This window comes from Rhinolophus sinicus, chromosome 3 (genome assembly GCF_057876585.1).
Source record: "Rhinolophus sinicus isolate RSI-liver-muscle chromosome 3, RSI-T2T, whole genome shotgun sequence".
NCBI lineage: Eukaryota > Metazoa > Chordata > Mammalia > Chiroptera > Rhinolophidae > Rhinolophus > Rhinolophus sinicus.
This window is the reverse complement of record NC_142503.1, coordinates 137,684,737-137,705,196: the sequence shown is the minus strand read 5'-3', so window position 1 is coordinate 137,705,196 and position 20,460 is coordinate 137,684,737. Positions and strand designations below refer to the sequence as shown.

At 38.2% G+C, this 20,460-nt stretch overlaps 1 protein-coding gene across 1 annotated transcript in view; it reads right to left on the bottom strand.

The window, feature by feature from the left end:
- Positions 1–20,188, bottom strand: part of RAD51 (RAD51 recombinase) — a 28,824-nt gene extending 8,636 nt beyond the window's left edge. Inside the window, exons 1-6 of the mRNA XM_019725566.3 lie at positions 19,937–20,188; positions 17,165–17,267; positions 14,469–14,606; positions 8,756–8,873; positions 8,010–8,101; positions 1,976–2,070 (exon numbers count right to left, since the gene is read on the bottom strand). Of these exons, the coding sequence (XP_019581125.1) occupies positions 1,976–2,070; positions 8,010–8,101; positions 8,756–8,873; positions 14,469–14,606; positions 17,165–17,251 (530 nt within the window). The 5' untranslated portion in view covers positions 17,252–17,267; positions 19,937–20,188. The remainder of the gene's footprint in view (positions 1–1,975; positions 2,071–8,009; positions 8,102–8,755; positions 8,874–14,468; positions 14,607–17,164; positions 17,268–19,936) is intronic.
- Positions 20,189–20,460: the final 272 nt, after the last annotated feature.

The window sequence follows — 20,460 nt, the reverse complement described above, 5'->3', positions numbered from 1 at the left end:
AAATTCTGTACACAGTAAACACTAACTCCCCATTCTCCTCACCCCCCAGCCCTTGGAAACCACCATTCTAATTTCTTTATGAATCTGACTACTCTCAGTACCTCATATAAGAGGAATCATACAATATTTGTCCTTTTGCAAAAGGTTTATTTCACGTAACATGTTTTCAAGGCTTATCTATGTTGTAGCATGTGTGAGAATTTCCTTTGTGAGATTAAGATTCCATCGTATGTATATACATTTTGTTTATCCACTCACACCTTGATGGATACTTAAAAACTGTTTCCACCTTTTGGCTATTATGAATAATGCTGCTATGAACATTGGTATACAAGTATCTGCTTGAGTGCTTTTAATTCTTTTGATTATATACCCAGAATTGGAATTGCTGGATCATATTGTAATTGTTTAATTTTTTAAGGAATCGCCGGGCTATAACTCATTTTTAGTTAATTTTTAATGTATGGTGTAAGGTAAGGATTTAAATATATATTTTTATATGTGGATATCCAACTATATTAGCCATTTATTGAAAAGACTATTATCTCCCCTATTCAATTGCCTGGAATCTTTGTCAAAAATCAAGTGACTATAAATGAGAGAGTTTATTCTTGTACTCTCAATTCTGTTCCATTGATCTATGTCTATCCTTATGCCAGCACCACACTGTTTTGATCACTGTTGCTTTACAGTACGTTTTAAAATTGGGAAGACCAAGACCTTCATTTTTTCCTCCCAAAGACTGTTTTGGTTATTCTGGGTCCTTGACATTTTCCATAAAATTTTATAATCAGCTTGTCAATATCTACAAAAAAGCTTGTTGAAATTTCAATAGAGATTGTGTTGAATCTACAGATCAATTTCAGGGAGAATGACTATTTTAATAGTATCGTGTCTTCCAATCTATGAAATGTGGAATGTTTCTCTATTTAGATCTTCTTCAATTTCTTTCAGCAATGTTTTGTAGTTTTCAGTGTACAAGTCTTGAGCTTCTGCTAAATTTATTACTATTTTTAATGCTACTGTGAATGGGACTGTTCTCTTAATTTTTGAATTGTTCATTACTAGTATGTAGAAGTGCCGCCACTGTAGCCTACCACCTTGCTGATCTAAGTTAATTCTAGTAGTTTTTGTGTCTGTGTAGATTTTCTAGGATTTTCTTCATATAGGATCATGTCATTGGTGAATAAAGATAGTTTTCTGTCTTCCATTTCAATCTGGATGCCTTTTATTTTCTTGCCTGACTGCACTGGCTAGGACCTTCAGTACAATGTGGAATATAAGTGGTGAGATGGATACCCTTGCCTTGTTTCTGGTCTTATGGAGAAAGCATTCAGACTTCCACTACTTAGTAGAATGCAAGCTGTAGGTTGTTTTTAGATGCCTTTTATCAGGGCATCTGATAAATGTTCTCTCCATTACTGGGAGTGAGACACTGATCCACAACTATTATGGTTGAATTGTCTATTTCACCCTTCAATTATGCCAGTTTTTATTTCACATATTTTGGGGCTGTTATTAGATTTGTATGTATTTATAATAGTTACACCTTCTCGATGAACTGACCTTTCAATTATGAAATGTTCTTCTTTGTCTCTAGTAATATTTTTTGTGTGTCTGAAAGTCTATTTTGTCTGATATTAGTGTAGCCATCCCAACTCACTTATGGTTACTATTTGCATGCAAATCTTTTTCCATCCTTTTACTTTCAACCTATTTATGTCTTTGAATCTGAAGTGTTTCTCTGGAAGACAGTATATAGTTGGATCTTGTTTTTTTAACCCAGTCTGACAGCACCTCGTAGATTTTTTGACTAAAGAAGAATGCTATTTCTCTACTAAGGAATGTCATTCCTTTGAACCACATATACAACTTTGGGATGTGAAGCAATAAAAGAAGAGACACTCTTCAGCCAGACTAACTCAAGACAGTGACAGGTATGGCCATATTTCTCTCATCTAATCCAGTAACCTACCTCTCAGCCACTGCTAGCAGCCGTTCTGGCCTAAAGGTACCCTCGGTGTCGATGTACATGGCCTTTCCTTCACCTCCACCTCGGTCAATGGGAAGCTAGAGAGAACAAAAAGAACCATAGCGATGAACATTGTTCTTGTGATATAACTGACCAACTTCCCATGATGGGTTTATAATTCCCCCATCCCCAAAAAGGCAAAGGGGAAAAACACTTTAAAGTGGCAGAGATAAGAAGGAAGCATTCCGTCCTGAGAGAAATACAGCTGGTAGTAGATATGAAGCTCACTATGTCCCACAACATGTGAGGCTAGAGTCTTGCCAGAGTTGAACTGCTTGGAAATATAGTCCAAAGTAAGTGATAAAATTCTACGACTGCATACCAACACGACTTATCAAGTCTCTCAAGAGTACAAACATTTGGAAGATCATTTATCTTAGCTTTAGTAAGTAGAGAACCTAATCCAATACCCAGTTAATTTCAGCATGTCCAGACCACTTATACTTACTGAGCTGAGTTCATTTCTGTATGTTACTAAAGGAGCTTGGCAATACCCCAGGGGCATCCCTAGCAAATTTAATGTATGAGCCGGAAAGAAGATAAAAGGTGCTTGCTTCAACAGTACAGATAGATGTTAAAAATTAACAAAAGGGCTGGCCCAGTGGCTCAGGTGGTTGGAGCACTGTGCTCCTAACAGCCAGGTTGAGGGTTCGATAACCACATGGGCCAGTAAGCTGCGCCCTCTACAGTTAAGATTGTGAACAACGGCTCTCCCTGGAGCTGGGCAGCTGTGAGCAGCCGGAGGTCGGTGTGAGCTGCCCTGTGCTGCCATGAGGGGCTGGTGGCCAGCAGCCAGCGAGAGCTGCTGACCAACAGCCGGTGACAAACTGCCTCAGCCGGGGGGAGCGCAAGGCTCATAATACCAGCATGGGCCAGGGAGCTGCGCGCTACAACTAGACTGAGAAACAACAGCTTGAACTGGAGTATGTGTGTCTGTGTGTGATGGGAGGTGGAAGAAGGGAGAGGGGGGAAAAAGAACAAAAGGAGAAAAAGGAAAAATAAATAATAGAAACTAAGAGTTTAAAAAAAGGGAAGAAAAGGAAGGAATGCCATGAAAACTGTCTCATGAGCTACTCAAGGAAACCTCTGCTTTGGGCTACCCATCCCAAGCCAGACACCTTTGAGTTCTACAGATTTTAAGTGAATAATGCTAAAGGGTAGTTTCCACCCTAGAAATCTACTTTGGAGCCATAATTCACCTTTAAATCCTGAGGAAAATCCCTTAGGACATTTTATACGAAAGGTCTGGTAGCACCGAATTTTCTTTCCTTTCCTATTTCTTAGAAAAAACTTTGTTTTCAAAATTATAAAAGTATTATATGCTTGTATTAAACACTTGAATAATATAGAAAGAAGTAAAAACTGAAAACTCTCATCATACTCCCTGAGAATATTCTGTTTCTTTTTCTGTAAAATGCAGATAAAACCCACCTTCTGGGATTGTTTCTGAATATGAAGTAATTTATATAAAGTGTACAGCACAGTGACTAATACACAGACAGCACTTTGAAGACTTGTGATATTCTCTCCCTCTAGGGCATACACTCAGTTACAGAAGGCTTTGTTAACTTGGGAAGGGAAAAATGATTATGTTATCATTTGGCTGGCTGGCAAACAAAAATCTTTCAAATTATAGGAATCCATGGAAGGAGCAAAGGATATGTATGCAACAAAAGAGGGTCTTGACAGAGGAAAGGTTTGGAAACACTGACCAAGAGGACAGAAAGCAGAAGCTGCCTAAGCTTTTTGGGAAGGAGAAAATTTTGAGACTCAGAGGGCTAAGCCCCCAGGAATTAAAGTTTCCCCTTCTCTCACTTTCTGGTATCTTGAGTGCTACCGTGAGAGGTGTTTCTTTCCCAGCGAGGTAGACCTCCTTCCAGCTAGGGAAGAAGGGAGGCCATAGGGTCTGGACACAGGCAGGCAGACTGACAGCAGAGGCTGGACAAGGTCCCAGTACATTTCTGGGCCAGTCTCAAGGGGATGGACTACATGCTCTGCACTCCATCCCATTTTGCCTCCTCTACTTTGCCCTCCCAGTGCCACTACAGCCATCTTGTGGTACTGGACTTGGACACCAAGTTAGCTATTTTAAATAACTACTTAGTACCAAAATTTAACTCTTCTTCCTATTTTTATAGTGATGCAGGTTGTTTTGAACTTTCACCATTTTATAATGCTATGGTGTAAATTCTTTGTACATTTATCCTTGACCATATGTGAAAAGTTCTGCAAGACGCACTTTCTGTCAAAGGGCATGTGCATTTAAAATTGGTACTTATAGTCAACTGTCTTCTTAGAATATTATAATTACGCTAGTACTCTAAATAAGCGTGAGCTGTTCATTTTGATAACCTAACTTTGGGACTCAACTTTATGAAACTTCACTATTAGACAGAGATCTAACATATAATGGGACTTCACTTCATTAAGTTGAGAAAATATGAACAAATGAGAGCAGATAATGTTTAGATTTAAGTAGTAATCTAATATCCTCTCTATACCTCTGGCTCCAGCTCTCAGGCTGGTAAAATCTAATCCTTTCTGTTATTAATGAATTAGCATTTTTCTCTGAAAAAGATATCAAAGATCTATAGTTGTTCAGCCACCTGTGAATGTTCAGTTATTTTTATAGAGGATATGTTTATTTGAGAATCTTGCTTCAGTTTATTGTTAACAGGCATTATTTGACTGCTTAATAAACATTCTCAGGATAGGTTTCTGTTTGTACAACTTAAGAGCGTCAGCGTGATATGCTGAGTTGCCCTGGTAAGTATAGATAGTGTACTATACTCTAAATATTTATTCCACATGAATCTGTCAAAACAACACAGGGAAAACATTTCTATTTAAAAAGGTCACATGTCAGTCACATCAAATGACCCATGTGAGGGTTGATATTTTAAACAGTACTATTTCCCTTTAGCTAACAATTTTCTAATGGTGCTCAGGCAATAAGCTATAGCTTCCACAGCTTATTAACACTCTTCTTTCTTCTCAATGCTTCCCTGTTATTATCTTAAGAGTTCTAGCTCCCTCTTTCCTTCTTGGAATTATTTATGAGGAGAATCAACAATAGCTTAGGTCTACTTGATACTGAAATCCTAACTTGATTGTCTCTTAAGACATATGGTGACATTTTGGTCTACAATGAAAAGATTAATAGAGTAATTGAGGAAAGAAATGCAGGTAAAATGACAACTGAGGAAGGAAAAGGATGAGAAAAACAAGAGACTATCACGTTGGGCCTCCTGCTGTTAGATAAACTTTTATTCATAAAGAACCTGAACATTTTTCTATCTCAAGAAATGGCACTCACCACTTTAAGACAGGAGTAGTGTCTGATACAGGACCTATCTGTAACACGAGAAAAACGAGACAGATTTTCTTGGGTGATTGAAGAAAATCAGCCTCATTATATCAGTCTCTGCAGGTATGTGTCTTACTAAATGTAAACCCTATGCAAGACACAAGACACAGGGTCCTATCAAAATCCATATTTTTTATGACATACTATCCTCAAGTATAGCACTGTATCAATGTGATGAACACTTTTGATAAAGTGGGATTTAATACAGAATAAACTACAAAGGACAGTTCACACTTGCTTTAAAAGGGAAAAAACACAAAAGAAAATTTATATTTGATGTCTAAATTTATAAATAGTTTCCAAGAACTATTATTATTTTGTTGAGAGTACAGGAACTCACACGAGGATGGAAAGATGCTAGGAAGCCTCCTCTATTACACTGATATAAGGAGACAGATTTCATTTCAGTTGTTCTTGAACTCCATCAGTAAGTTGTGTGCATGGGAGAAGTGAGTACAATCCATTTAAATTAAAATAATGCCATTTTCTTAATACCTAAAATAGTAACAAAGCCCAAAAAGACTGTAACAGAAGAGTTGGTCCATGGGAATAGACCAGGTTCCAGGATACTCTGTGGGCCAGCCATGCATAACATCATAACCTCAAAGTCAGGAATGTTCTGACTCCATTCAGTGAGAAAAAAGGATTCCTCAAAACACTGCAAAAGTTGCAAAACAGTAAAAAGCTTGTTCATTTTCTCTTCTATATCCTGCTCTCTCATAGATCTTTCATTTTCGGAGTTTCCAGTGTTACTTCTCTATATAGGACTTAGTTCAATATCTCTAAACACTGCTGGAAATGCTTACTTGGTTGTCTGTCTCATCACCTCAAACACACCATTTTTAAACTTGAACTCATCCTTCCATTAAAACTGTTTCTCCCAAACCCTTTTTAGAGTTTACCAAATTAATACACTGTTGGGCTGAGGGGTATTTTTTTTATCATCAGTCATCAACTGCTGTCCTTTTATCTTCTGCCTGTATCCCTTTAGTGTCATTATTTTAGTTTAGTCCTGATCAGCTAATGCTTATAATCATACATCAAATATCCTCACCTATTGCCTCTCCTTTCAATTCATTCAACAGGTTGCTGCCAGATTATTTTTAAAATTTTTGCTCATGTTACTCTTTAGTTGAAAACACTGAATGATCCCCACTCTTTACAGAATTAAGTCTAAACATTTTATACTGTAGTCAAGACCTTCTAAAACTATGTTCTTGATGTATCCTTTCAAGGATTATCTCCTACAATTTTTCCAAATAAAACCTCTGAACGAGGTAAATGGGTTTCTTGTCTTCTCAATACATTATGCCTCTCTGCCCTCTGCATTTCTGTTCATACCATTCCTTACAGCAAAATGCTTTTTAATTTACCTGATCAAATTTAGCATTCTTCAGGAATCTGGTACAATCTCTTTTCTCCATAAAGTATTCCATGATTACTCTAGAGTGAAACAATTCCTCTCTTCCTAAACAGTTATGCTACTTCCTCTATACCATTTATTGCATAATATATCAGGTATGCCTTAGGACACCTACTCTATCATTTCCATTCATTCAAGTATTTACTGAGTGCCCAGTACTTACTTAGGCACAAGCAATATAGCAGAGAACAAGCCAGTGATAGGTTCTACTCTTATGAATATTTCAAGAGCATGGATTCTGAAGGCTGGTTTGATTCCTGTATCTACTAGTACTCAAATGCACTACGATCTTAGGCAATTATTTAATTCACTGTGTCTGTTTTCATATCCACCAGTGAATGGGAGCATAAGTGAAGGAAGAAGAAACTGAAGGGGTCCAGGGAAGGTTTTTTTCCTGATGGAGGAGACACTAGGCAGGTTCGTATACCGATGAGGATAATCTTATACAGAGGTAGAATAGAAAACATAAGGAATAGAGGATTTGAGAAGATGGCAAGAGATGGTAACCAGATCACACTGGTAGGGACGGACCTTTTGGAGGGAAAGAGACACTTTCTCCACTGAAACCCAAGGTAAGAAAAGGTGGGTATAAATATTGGTAGATTTAGAGATTTGATGTGAAAAGTAACTTAGGTCATTGGCTGAGAGAGAGGACTAAAGAGGAACATGAAGGTTGGAGGAGACAGCTGTCTTACTAAATGTGAAAAAGCATCCCAAAATGGAGAAATTCAGTAGATCTGCCAAGCAGTATTGAATGTTAACCTAAAGTTTGTCATCTTGAATTTAAAGTGAAGCCAACCAGCTTTATGATATGATTTTTCCCCACTATGATCAGCTACTTGGGACTAGGCATTGAGAAGACAGATAGGGTTCATCTAGGGTTGGGAGATATAAATCTGAGGGTATTTGTAAAGGAATGACTTTAATGAATCATAAAATCCAGACTACTGAAGAGGGCAGGTGAAGCCACAGGAGGCATAGTGGATTGTAAGAAAGTATTTGAAATCAATGATCTGAAAGTTTCTATGATGTGGAAGAATTCTGCAGCAGGAGTCTATCTTTTACCTAGCCATAGGATTCTTGGGGACAGATAAAGTGCCTTTTATGTCCATCGTAATGGTTGCTTGAAAACAGTGAAAATAAACTCATTCTTGCTGATTTGATTAGTTAGAGCCCCAACAGCTCACCTGGCATGTTACAGCCAATGTATGACAGATCTGGGTCTTCCCAGTTCGGAATTCTCCAAACATCTCTGTGATGGATCCAGTCTCAATTCCTCCTAAAAGAACAATAAGAAACACCTCTTAGCAAAATACAAATGTTTAGATACAATAACCATACAGATGTCCTTATAGCTCACCAGAAAGATATTTTTACAGGAGGGTATAGGAGTATAGGAAAGAGGGCTAACACTCAAATTTGAGTGAGATTCCTGAACCTATGCTATTTTGCAACCCAAAAGAGAAAACTTGAATGATTAAATATTTGGGGAAGCAACAAGAACCAAATCTAACTTTGCAATAATTTAGGACAGGACAGCAATGCTTTCAAAAGTTCAAAAACTTCATGGGTTTCCATATAAAGTCCTGACGATTAGTGTATACTACAATGTAGTATTCAAAGTTGGAGTCTTTTAACCAGTCATCAGATTTTCATTGTGTTAAGAGTAGAAGGTTAAAATTATTTCTTTAGGCAAAGGGAGCTTACTCTCTGAAGGCAATGTTAACTAGAGATTATATTATTTAATTAACAGATAATTTTAATATTTTATATCAGGTCCCACCCTGAAGCAATCTTACTTCACTGATGTGGCTACTTCTCTTATCTATTAATCATATTTAACACAAATCCTACCCAAATACTTTAGTTTTGTTCTACGACCTGGATGCTTTGCTAACTGCAGTTCACAACGTAGGATAAGGGATTACTATACCTTGAAGTAGTTTGTCAAGCTCTTTGGAGCCAGTTGTAATCTGTATGATCTCTGATCTCCTTTGGTGGAACTCAGTTGCAGTGGTGAAACCCATTGGAACTAATTTAGCTGCCTCAGTCTAGGAAAAACAAGAAATGTCAAATCAACAAAATATGCTTTACAAAACAAGAACCAGTCATAGAGTGGAAAGAGACAATATTTAACAAATTCCCAGAATGATTTAAGAAATCATCAATATATTAGTAATTATAGTTCTAGGATTATATTATCTCTTAGGCAACTAAAGAATAAACTAATATAGAGACTCCATGAAGATTAATTTTTAAATTGCCAATTCAAGTAATATATTCATGTAGTTAAAAAGAACTATTAGACTCACTTACACATATGTACTTTGCCTGCTTTACACATATGACAAATGTGACAATACAGTAAAAAGTCCAAAACATATTTAAACTTTCATTTCCATTAACCAGACTATAGCTAACTTTCTACTTTGTTAAATGTGTTAAATGAAGATATTTGTCCTTTGATCTCTTCTCCCTCCATGTCTACTTCCCCATCACTGTCAGCTATAGTTTTCTTTTATACTATCAAGGTTGAGACATTTAAATCCTATTTTGTAGTTATTGGTAAATCTTTAATGATCAATCAGTTGATTCTAAAATTTAAAAATAAATTTCATTCACAAATACATGGGAATTAAATAATGCCCTCCTAAATAACCAATGAGTCACAGAAGAAATCACAAGTAAAATTAGAAAATATTTCTAGATAAATGAAAATGAAGACACAACACACCAAAACTTATGAGATACAGTGAAAGCAGTGCTTAAACATAAATTTATAGCTACAAACACCTAAATTAGAAAGGTCTTAAATCAATAATCTAACCTCCCACCTTAAGATGCTGGAAAAAGAAAAGCAAACTAAACAAGGCAGGCAGGAGAAAGGAAATCAGATTAGAGTGTAAACTAATAGAGAATAGAAATACAATAGAGAAAAATCAACAAAACCAGAAGTTGGTTCTTTGAAAAGATCAACAAAATTAATAAGCCTTCAGCTAGAACAAAAAAGAAAAAGAAGACAAGTAAAATCAGGAATGAAAGAGGGGGACATTACTATCAACCTTAAAAAAATAAAATTATGCCAACAAATGAGATAACTTGGATGAAATAGGCAAATTTCTAGAAAGACTCAAACTATCACTTAAGTAGGAAAAGAATCCAAATCACGGCACTGAAAGATCAACTGAACATGAGTCTAAATTCAGTAAAATAAATTGCCTGAGTCTGACTACAAAAAAAATTTAAAAAAAAAAGAAAAACCGAATAGATTTATAGCAAGTACAGATTAAACTTGTAATTTAAAAACTTTCCATAAAAAAAAAAAAAAATCAATGAATAGGTGAGTAGAGGGTTTGTATTATTCTCTAAACTTCTCTATATATTCTTAATATTTCACTTGAAAATTCATTACAATGTTTATATTATAGCTTTGTAGACATATTCTTTCACTAAGGTTCCAACATTAACAATCCTATGTTTCTCAAAGGTTCCTACTGTCAAATTCAAATGAATTCTTTTTTATACTCCACCAGATTCAAAATCATGCTGCATTTAACCTTGCCTTTATATCTCAGCCAAGTCTTTCTCTAGTATTTTCTGACTTTACCATTTCTCAAATTTTCCAACCTTCCAATCTTACTATGTATTCTACTGAATCCTTATTTTTCCCTGAAGACCTCGTTTTCTTCTCCAGACTGGACTGTCTGCTCTCTGGGCAGGCATTCCTTCATTGAGTACTTGAGTTGGAACGACTCTAACCTAGATCCTAGGTTTCCACCTTCATTTTGGTAAAAGGCAGGTTACTTCCTAAGAAAGAGTGGGTGACAGAAAGATGTTCTGAATTCTTATATTTCTAAAAATGTTTTATTGTGCCTTAGTACTTAATTAGTAATATTGCTATAAATAGAATACTAGATTTAAATTATTTTCCCTCAGAACTTTGAAGGCATTGCTCTACTAGCTTCTACCACTCAGATTTCTGATAGGAAATGTGGTTTCTGATTGTTATTCCTGTAAAGGCATTTTTCTCTCTAAAATCTTTCAGAATCTTCTCTTTATAATTGTTACACTGAAATTTCACACTGATGTGTCTAGGTGTTGGTCTTTGCCACTCCATGGGGTTTTGCTATGTAAGTCTTCTGCTTCCCTTTAGCTCTGGGAAATTTTCTTGCATTAATTGAGAATTCCTTCCCTTGTTTTTTCTGTGATCTTTCTTCCTGTAACTTCTGCTAATTTTCAGAATGAATAAAGATTAATGAAAATTAGAAAATAAAAACACCAAAGAGAAGAGGGAAGAAATTATAAACCAACACTGAACTCCAGTTAATGTATGCTAAAATATTTAGGGAGAAATATAACTTTCTTTGAAGTTACAGTCTGCAATTGATTTTGAAAAGCATAAATAAATCCAAAATGGACTGACTGTTGGATAGAGAGATAAACAGATAGGTGATAAAGCAAGTATATTAAAATGCTAATGGAAGAATCTTAGTGGTGGGTAGTATATGAGTGTTCACTATAATTCTTTCAGCTTTGCAGTAAGTTCAAACATTTTAATAATAAAATATTCAGGGAAAAATATCCTCCTAAGAGATGCTTTATCTTTTCATTTTAACCCCTACATTTTCTAGTCTATGAGCTCTTAAAGGAACAGAATATTATAACAAAAGTGGAATTTGAGGGCCGGCCCAGTGGCTCAGGTGGTTGGAGCGCCATGTTGCAAGGTCACCGGTTCGATTCCCACATGGGCCAGTGAGCTGCACCCTCTACAGCTAAGATTGTGAACAACAGCTCTCCCTGGAGCTGGGCAGCCGTGAGCAGCGGAGGTTGGCATAAGCTTCTCTGGGGTGCCGTGGGCTGCTGAGTGCTGCTGCGGGCTACTGTGTGCTGCTGTGAGTGGCCGGTGGCCAGCGTGAGCAGCCAGCAGCCAGCATGAGCTGAGCGGCCGGCCTACTGACGACTGGCAACTGAATGCCTCAGCTTGGCGGGGCGCAAGGCTCATAATACCAGCATGGGCGAGGGAGCTGTGTCCTACACAACTAGACTGAGAAACAACGGCTTGAATCGGAGAACGGGGGAGGTGGAAGAAGGCAGGGGGGAGTGGAATTTGAAGTAAAAAACTATGCAACTGCCTAATCTGGCAGAACTTTACTTCTATTCTTATACTTAACATAATAAGCTTGCTTTCATCTGTGCTAGACAGAAGTTTTAAATCTTAGAAATTTTCAATAGCCAACAGCTACCAAACCCTTAGACACAAGACACAGAATGGCAAGTGAAAGGGAAATAGTACAAAAAATATCCATGTTGAATCTGTCAGTGCTATCATAGTGCAGCAAGAGAGCATAGCTCAACAAAAGCCAATTACAATTACTTTAAACTTTGAAAATGTGAAAGGCCACAGGAGAATCTGGCACCTCCTGAATAAATTACTTCATTCACAGTATCTTTCTCGCAACTATTTGATTTATATACTGAAAATGGATTTCTTTTCTTTAGTTTCCTTTCTCTGTTGTGACAATGGATATTCTTGCTAAAAGTCTCAATTCCAAGATTTTGGGGGGATGGGAGGGACTATCCACAGCACTGAACAAATGTTCTTTAACCTTTAAAAATAAATAACATAATCAATCTTTACCCACCAGAAACTCATAATATAAAATGTCTGAATCAAAGAGGACAGAAAAATAAAGACATACAAGTATATCTATCTATATCACTTTGCACATCTCATTTTACTTATTACAGGTTTGTATTTATGTTTTCACAGAAGCAGAACATTGACTTGATTTCTAAAACCAAGGTCTGATAAGGCATAAGCAAAAATCCTGTCAGGATTTGTTCAGTCACAAAAACTGATGTCAAGAAACAAAAGGGGTGGCCGGTTAGCTCAGCTGATTACAGCGCGGTGCTCTTAACAACAAGGTTGCCAGTTTGACTGCCACATGGGCCACTGTGAGCTGCACCCTCCACAATAGACAGAAATTACCACTTGACTTGGAGCTGATAGGTCCTGGTAAAAGACACTTAAATAAATAAAACAAAAAAGAAAAAAGAAAGAAACAACAAATGGACTTAGGGACACCTACCGGCTTAGTCAATATCACAATCAATCTTTCAACGAAGTATTAGGGACTCAGAACTCTTATTTCTAATTCAGTCACCGCTTCAACAAACATTTATTCATTTGAGTAATCCAATAAATGACAACTTCATACTTCCATGGACGGCAACATCTTTCCTCTAAAGGGCTCAAATTAAGAATTACAATTTTGAGCTCTGACTGAATTACTATTACAGACTGGTACTAAATAAATGGAGTAACAGCCCTTAGTATTCAAAGCTTTTAGTATAATACCCAATACAACAGAATTTACTGGGTTGTGTACACATGTATTAATGTGTGAGATATTAAACAAGTACACATAAATCTCAGATATTTTCTATTTGACTAAGTTACATGGCAGAACTACATGTATTGAAGGTACTCAATAACAAAGGGTATATTCCTCTGGAAGATTCTTTAGCTTTTGAAGATTATTTTGAGAGAAAATTTCTATGAAACTATAATAGTAATAAACATAAAATATGAAAATTTTATAAATATTTGCTTTACACTATGTAAAACTTCAAAGGTAAAGCTAATCAAACTGTGTAACTATGTAAATACCAAAGAATAAGTATTTAAAATAAAATGTAATATGGGAAATTATGAGTCCTGAAGAAATATATGAAACAAGAAAAATAAATAGCTATAAGATGACATTGGAGGGAGATGCAAAAGGATCAGAGTGTAATAGGATGAAAACAACTTGATTCTAGTCTTAGTTCTGCTATCATCTCTGTGACCGTCGATAAATAACTGACCCATTGTGCCTAAGTTTCCTCATCTGTAAAATAGAGGTCATACTGGCCCCACCTATCTTTCTCAGTGTCATTATGAAAGCCAAATGAAAGGGATGGGATTTCAAAGTTAAAGCACTATATGAGAGATTAAGTTACTACCTCATTTCAGTTACGCCAGTAAAATCACTTTTATGTCACTCAGGTAAAAAAAAACTTAGCGCATGATTTGAAATCACATTCTCTTGACATTAAAGAATCTTTCCTGTGATTACTTGACTAACAAATTATATACACTGAGGGGGGTGGGGGGTGGGAGATGAGGGTAAGGGGGATCGAATATATGGTGATGGAAGGAGAACTGACTCTGGGTGATGATGTAATACAGAACTGTACACCTGAAATCTATGTAATTTTACTAACAATTGTCACCCCAATAAATTTAATAAAATAAAATAAATAAAAAAATTATATACACTGAGAACCTAATTAATATGACTAATAGTCAAGCAATAAGAACAGCTTTTCTATTTGAAAGCAAAACATATTTATTATACAAAATGTAAACTTCAGAAAATTGAGGCAGTATTTATGTCGTATCTCATGATATTGCAATTCCCTAGAGAAAATCCCAATTTAATCCCAAGGAGGCACACACAGAAATAATTAACTGGTAACGTAGTCCCTCCTGGAAAGGGGAACAGGATGACACAAGGGACGGGAGGAAGACAGCCACCTTTCACTGTGTACCCTTTTGTACTACTCCCTCTAATGCCGCCCTAGTTGGTATAAGTAGTACTTACCAGAATTTTATCAGCTTTGGCTTCACTAATCCCCTTAATATTTATCAGCTCCTTCTTTGGTGCATAGGCAACAGCCTCCACAGTATGGAATCCAGCTTCTTCCAATCTTTTCACATCATTGGCATTTATGCCACATTGCTGCAAGTGAAGAAAACCATGGATAAATTTAAACTTTAGTTCTCTCATCTATCTAATGTGGATATTTGCCCTACCTACTTCACAGAGCTTTTTGGAAGAAAAAAGCTTCCAAAAGCTTTTTGCACTATATGCAAAAGCTTTGAAAAGTGTTCCCTTCATATAATGTATTTAAAAACAAATTATCAACCTTTCCATTATCAAAACCAGGAGTTTAAACTAGCACTATCCCATGTATATTAAAATGGACTCATCATGAACTGGGTTTAAACCAGTAACTCCCAAGCACTGAGAATAAACCTGTAATTCTCAACCTTTTATGACTGGGATGCTAAATGAATTTTGAGACCCTGAGTCCTAAAAGACCACTTTAAACCAGTACTTCCCAATGTCTTCCACATAAGCACACCTAAAAAATAATGTTTTTTACACTAAGCTGGGTAAACAGATGAGGCTGCCCCTGAGCTGAGGGAAGCACTACAGTAGCGTATCAATACCCTTTTTGTAACACAATGAATAGAACCGACATTGAGAATGGGGAAAGCTACTTTGGTCAGGGACTTACATACCACTACTCAAAACAAAGTATCCAAAGGCACCTCTTTCCCCCTATATACAAAGTCAGCTTTGGTTTTATCAGCCACCAATACCATGACTTCTGGGAGAGTATGAGTTAATGGGGGGATGTGTATGAGTTAATGGGAGGATGAGTTAATTTGGTGGTCAGGGAAGGTTTGGAAGACGGGAGAGAATGGTATCTGCCCATAGAAACCATGCCTGCTACTAATAGTTAAGCAATACACATGTGTGGGTATCAGGATGCTCATGACACCTCAAGTTATAATTCTGAACTCTCTAATGTTTATCACAAACCTGTTTAAGGAACTTCTGGAGTCTTGAAGCTTAGTTACGGATGGGAAGAATATGTGTAAAGAGACAAAAGAATGAAGGCTTTCTCTGCTTTCCCTCCTACTTCTTTCAGCCCATATCAGATGCACTCACACTGCAGTCTCTGTAAAATGGGCAGAAATAGTGCAAGGCTCCATCCAGCTCTGGTGCTTGATGTTCTTGTGCAGAATCCTGAATTGGAGCTTGGCTCTTGTACCTTAACAACTACAAGCCCTTCTCCCTGCCCCCCATGAAAGTTGTCTTGCTAGTAACTTCAGCACAGATCTGGGTCTTCCTATCCCCGCATCACCGGCCCAGGCCACTGTAATTCCCTGGACAGTAATTTCATACTTAGTACAAACAGCACAGACTCCACCATGGGTTCCTAGGGCTTCTTAGTTTCTGACAATCCAGGTCTGAGAAAGAAAAGTGATCAAGTAAAAGGAAAATTCTCGACAAAAGAAGAGATCTGAGCTGGCTGTATCATCGCTCCTCTTCATTTTGCTCACATTCTCCCTTTGTCTAGAACAAACTTCCTCTTTTCTTTGCTTAGTTCTCTCCTTTTTCATCCTTCAAGACTCAGCTCATGATCACCTCCTCCAGGAAGCCTTCCTTCCCTCTCGACAGGGTTGTTTATCCCTCCATTCTGCGTGACACCAGCGCACACTGCTAGCATGCACATTACTGCGCGGTAGGGCACAGCTGTGCTAGCACGGCATATCATGACATGACTCTCATCAGTGTAGGTGTCTGTCCTCCACAACAACCTGGAAGCTTCCAGAGGTCCAGGCCATGCTCTATTCCACTGTGTACCCCGTGTTTAGCCCAGGGCTCGGGACAGAGGAGGATGTTTGTCTAAGTGGTGCCTCTGCCCGTAACATGACCACCGCCACAGCACCAGGAGTTTGTAAGCCGATTAAAGGCAAGCCTCGTTTTCTTTATCATTGACGCCCTACCATCACCCACTTTAGCACTCAGCTGGCACGGGAGTTTCCACAAATAGCCACTGGATAAACATTCGTGGCAGAATTCTATCCTTAGCTTATGCAGGAGTTTGCTGGGCTCGTGCCCTCCTTCCAGGGAGGAGAGTCCACAGTCGTCTCTGACAGCCACATTCACCCTCGTGCACATTTACTGTTGGGCTGTACCTCCTAGTGGACATTTAGAAGCCTCTGGATACAAACCTGTCTGGGAGCATTTGGAGGCACCTGAAAAGGCAGAAGAATGACCTCTAGTGGTCCTTGCTGGCTTTGTTGGTCAACGAGGAGCACTTTCAGTGGGAAAAGATGCAATAAATTCAAAAGCTCTAGTGTCTAGAAAGAGTGCTTAATAATATAGGAGGATTCTGGCAAGCACAACAGAACACATGGCCACAGAACTGCATAGGAAATATTAAATATACCACTTTATTATTGGCAAAAATACCCATCTAGTGTAGCAGCAAATAAAATATATTTTATAAGTGTTAAAAAAAAAAAAAGAGATCTGCCCAGAAATGTTTAGCAACTATCTTAAGCCTTTTCACCAGATCCTTGACAACTCTTCTGAATTCTAATTTGGGTCTTGACCATAGGTAGTAAACCAAGGGTTTATGCAAAGGTTGTGATTTCTCCCAACAGGTAGAAGAACCTAGTCCAGCATTCTAATTCCCACATTTGCAACTAAGTACATACCTCTAATCGTGAAACAGGTTGTGGGCCAAAGCTCTCTTCTTCCACTGAAGTATCTGCATTTGCTTCAAGCTGCATCTGCATAGCCATTACTTAGTGTTCAATACTGAAAAACACAGATGGCCATCAGGAAGAACACTAGAGAAAGTACAGAGCTGTAAACTTAGTTTTGCAATAAATCTCCGAAGAATTACTTGCTAGGCTTTTGGTCTAATCACTGACCTACCCATGGCAGAAAGGAAAAAACAAATCTCTCCCCAGTTTTCCCTTCCACCTAGCTAAATGTATCAGAAAAACTTTAGGAACAGCCAGCACTATTCTGCTTCCTAAAGCTTAACTAGATCAACTATGTCGCCTGTTTCTTCCTGCTTCAATATTCTTTGAGGGTAGGGGCCAAGTCTTATTTATTTGTATACCCCCCATGATACATTATAAATGCTAGATGTTTGGTAAATATTTGGTAAATGAATGCAGAATTTCCAGGACTCTACATAAATTAAAAAAAAAAAAAAGATGAACAGTTAAACTGCTTCAGTTCCATTGTTCCCTTCCAGCAAGCGGGATTTGGGGGTGGTGGAAAGGAGTAAAATAAAGGTACAGAATGACTGCCCACAAGCCTCCATTACAGAAAGAGAAATAGTGGACTAATGTTAAGGATCATAACTTGTAGCTTCTAACAGGAGTGTATGAAATTTAAAGATTACCATTTTAATTAATTCCAGATCTCAGTGAATATACAAATGAATAAATGACATGCAAGTACCCTGCTCAGTCTGAAATCTTCCATATAAGCGTAAAGCCTATACCTAAAGTCTGGTTATTATGATAGAGTGAAGATTGCTCAGATTGAAAAGAATTGAGAACAAAAATTTTTAAATTAACTTCAAGAGGCATTAGTAAAAGTGAACAAGTCATAATGTCCACAAGAATGGACTTATATTACACCAAAAGAATCTGGACAATTTAACAATAGGGATAAATTTAACTCAAATAAAATCTCCATTCTTAAGAGACTTGACAGAAGATGACCATTTTTTCTTGATTGGGTCAGGTACAGATCTTAGATGGCAGATTTAGCATAATGTGTCTATGATAATTCCAAATATCTAAATCACCTGAATGCAATTTAAATCTAAATTTCTCCCTTCATAATTTATTGATAGGACAGCAGAGTGGAGAAAGGCTGGTCTTTTCAATAAATGGTGCTGGGTTGATTGGATAGCCTTATAGAAGAAAAAAAACAACCCAGAAAAAAATCAATTTCCAATTTAGATTACAGGTCTAAATGTAAAAGGTAAAACAAAGCTTTTAGAACATAGGCAAATATCTTCATGACTTCACGATAAAGAGTTCTTAAACTTAGAATTTCTATCCATCAAAAGACACCATTAAGAGACTGAAAAGTAAAACTATAGTGAGGGGAGAAAATATTCACCACATACACAACCAAGGGTTAATAACCAGAATATATAGTGAAGAACTCCTCCAAATCAGCAAGAAAGATAACCCAAAAGAAAAATAGGCAAGAAATTTAAATAAGCACTTCACACTAGAAGATATCAAAATGGCCAATAAACATTTGAACAAATACTCAACCTCATTAATCAGGAAAATTAAAATTAAAACCACAAGATATAACTATATACCCACCAGAATAGCTATAAATTAAAAAGATTGACAATATCAAGTGTTGACAAACATGTCAAACAACTAAACCCTCATACTTTGCTGATTTTAGTGTAAACTGGTACAGCTTTGGAAAACGGGCACTAAATGTGAAAGTTGAAGACAGACAAATGCTATATATATAACCCAGGAATTTCACTACTTTGTATTATTAACCAAATGAAAATCATACACATTGCACCAAAACGTATATAGGAATGTTCTCAGCAGCTTTTTACATAAAAGCTAAAAACTAGAAACAACCCAAACGTCCACCATGGGTAGAATGAATAAGGAATACAATATAGCAACAAGAAAAAACTACTGCTATATGCAAAAACCTGTACTGATCTACATTCTTGTTGTGTAAAGCCAGACATAAAAAATATAAATTAGGGCCGGCCTGGTGGCTCAGCCGGTTAGAGCTCCGTGCTCCTGACTTCAAAGGCTGCCGGCTGGATTCCCACATGGGCCAGTGGGCTCTCAACCTCCCACATGGGCCAGTGGGCTCTCAACCACAGGGTTGCCAGTTCAATTCCTCCAGTCCCGCAAGTGGTATTTATGCAGGTATATAATTCATGGAGCTGTATACACTTTCGTCGCTTTTTCTATATGTATATTACACTTCACTTTAGAAGATTTAAAAAAATCTACAGCTCACTACGTATCATTCCCAAAGTATCACGTGAACGGTCTTCCGATTAGCTAATGAAAATCTGTTTGGCAACTGGAGGTTGGTACTTTGTAAACAAAGTACGGTGTAACGGAAAGAGGCTGACCAGAAATCCGGAAACCCTGGCTCTAACATACGACGGCTGCGATTTTACTAAGTCATTACACCTCTCTGGATCTCGGCTTCTTCGTCCACCGCCATAAAACAGGTGTTGGAAAGGAAAGCCTCAAAAAGGTTCCTCTCAGCTCTAAAGACGGGTCGGCTACTGTTTTCGCCACACCGAGCTCCAGGCCCGGACACGCCCCTGCCTCACTAGACGCAGAGCGGCACCCTAAGCCGATTGCCGGAACACGGGCTCGGGTGCCGGGTCCCTGTCTGGCTAACGCGGGGATGAAGCTGGCGATGGAAAGGGGCCGGTCAGCGCCTGACAAACTCACCTAGGCCTGCAGCGTTACTCGTTCTGGCGGACTGCGCGCTCCGACCTGTCCGCTGGCCCAGCGCGCGCCCGACCCCGGACGGATTCCAGACACCTCGCTTGCACCCCACTTCTCTACTCCCTTGCTCTGGCCTTCTGCACACAACCCAGGCGGGTTCCAGTTCCCAACTACGCGCTCCGGGGCACAACTCAGCCTTCCTCAGCACTCAGTCTCCAGCCGCAGCGCGCCTCTGCCCTATGGCTTTCGGAAATCCCGCCAAACCCTACAGGGCAGGGTCACGTCTGCGTCAGCGTAACGTCTCCCCGCCCCTCTCGGATCCGCCTTCTAGCCTGTTCCGCCAATGCTCGCGGTCCGGAGATAGGCCCAAGGAACTTGACCTTGCAAGATATTATGGATTACCCTCTTCCTTTTATCTGTAAGGACTAATTCAAAACTTCGGAGTTGCCGCTTTCTCATTACCAGATCGAGAACTACAACTCCCAAGAGATAGTGGGGTCGGCCGGAGACTACATCTCCCAGTATGC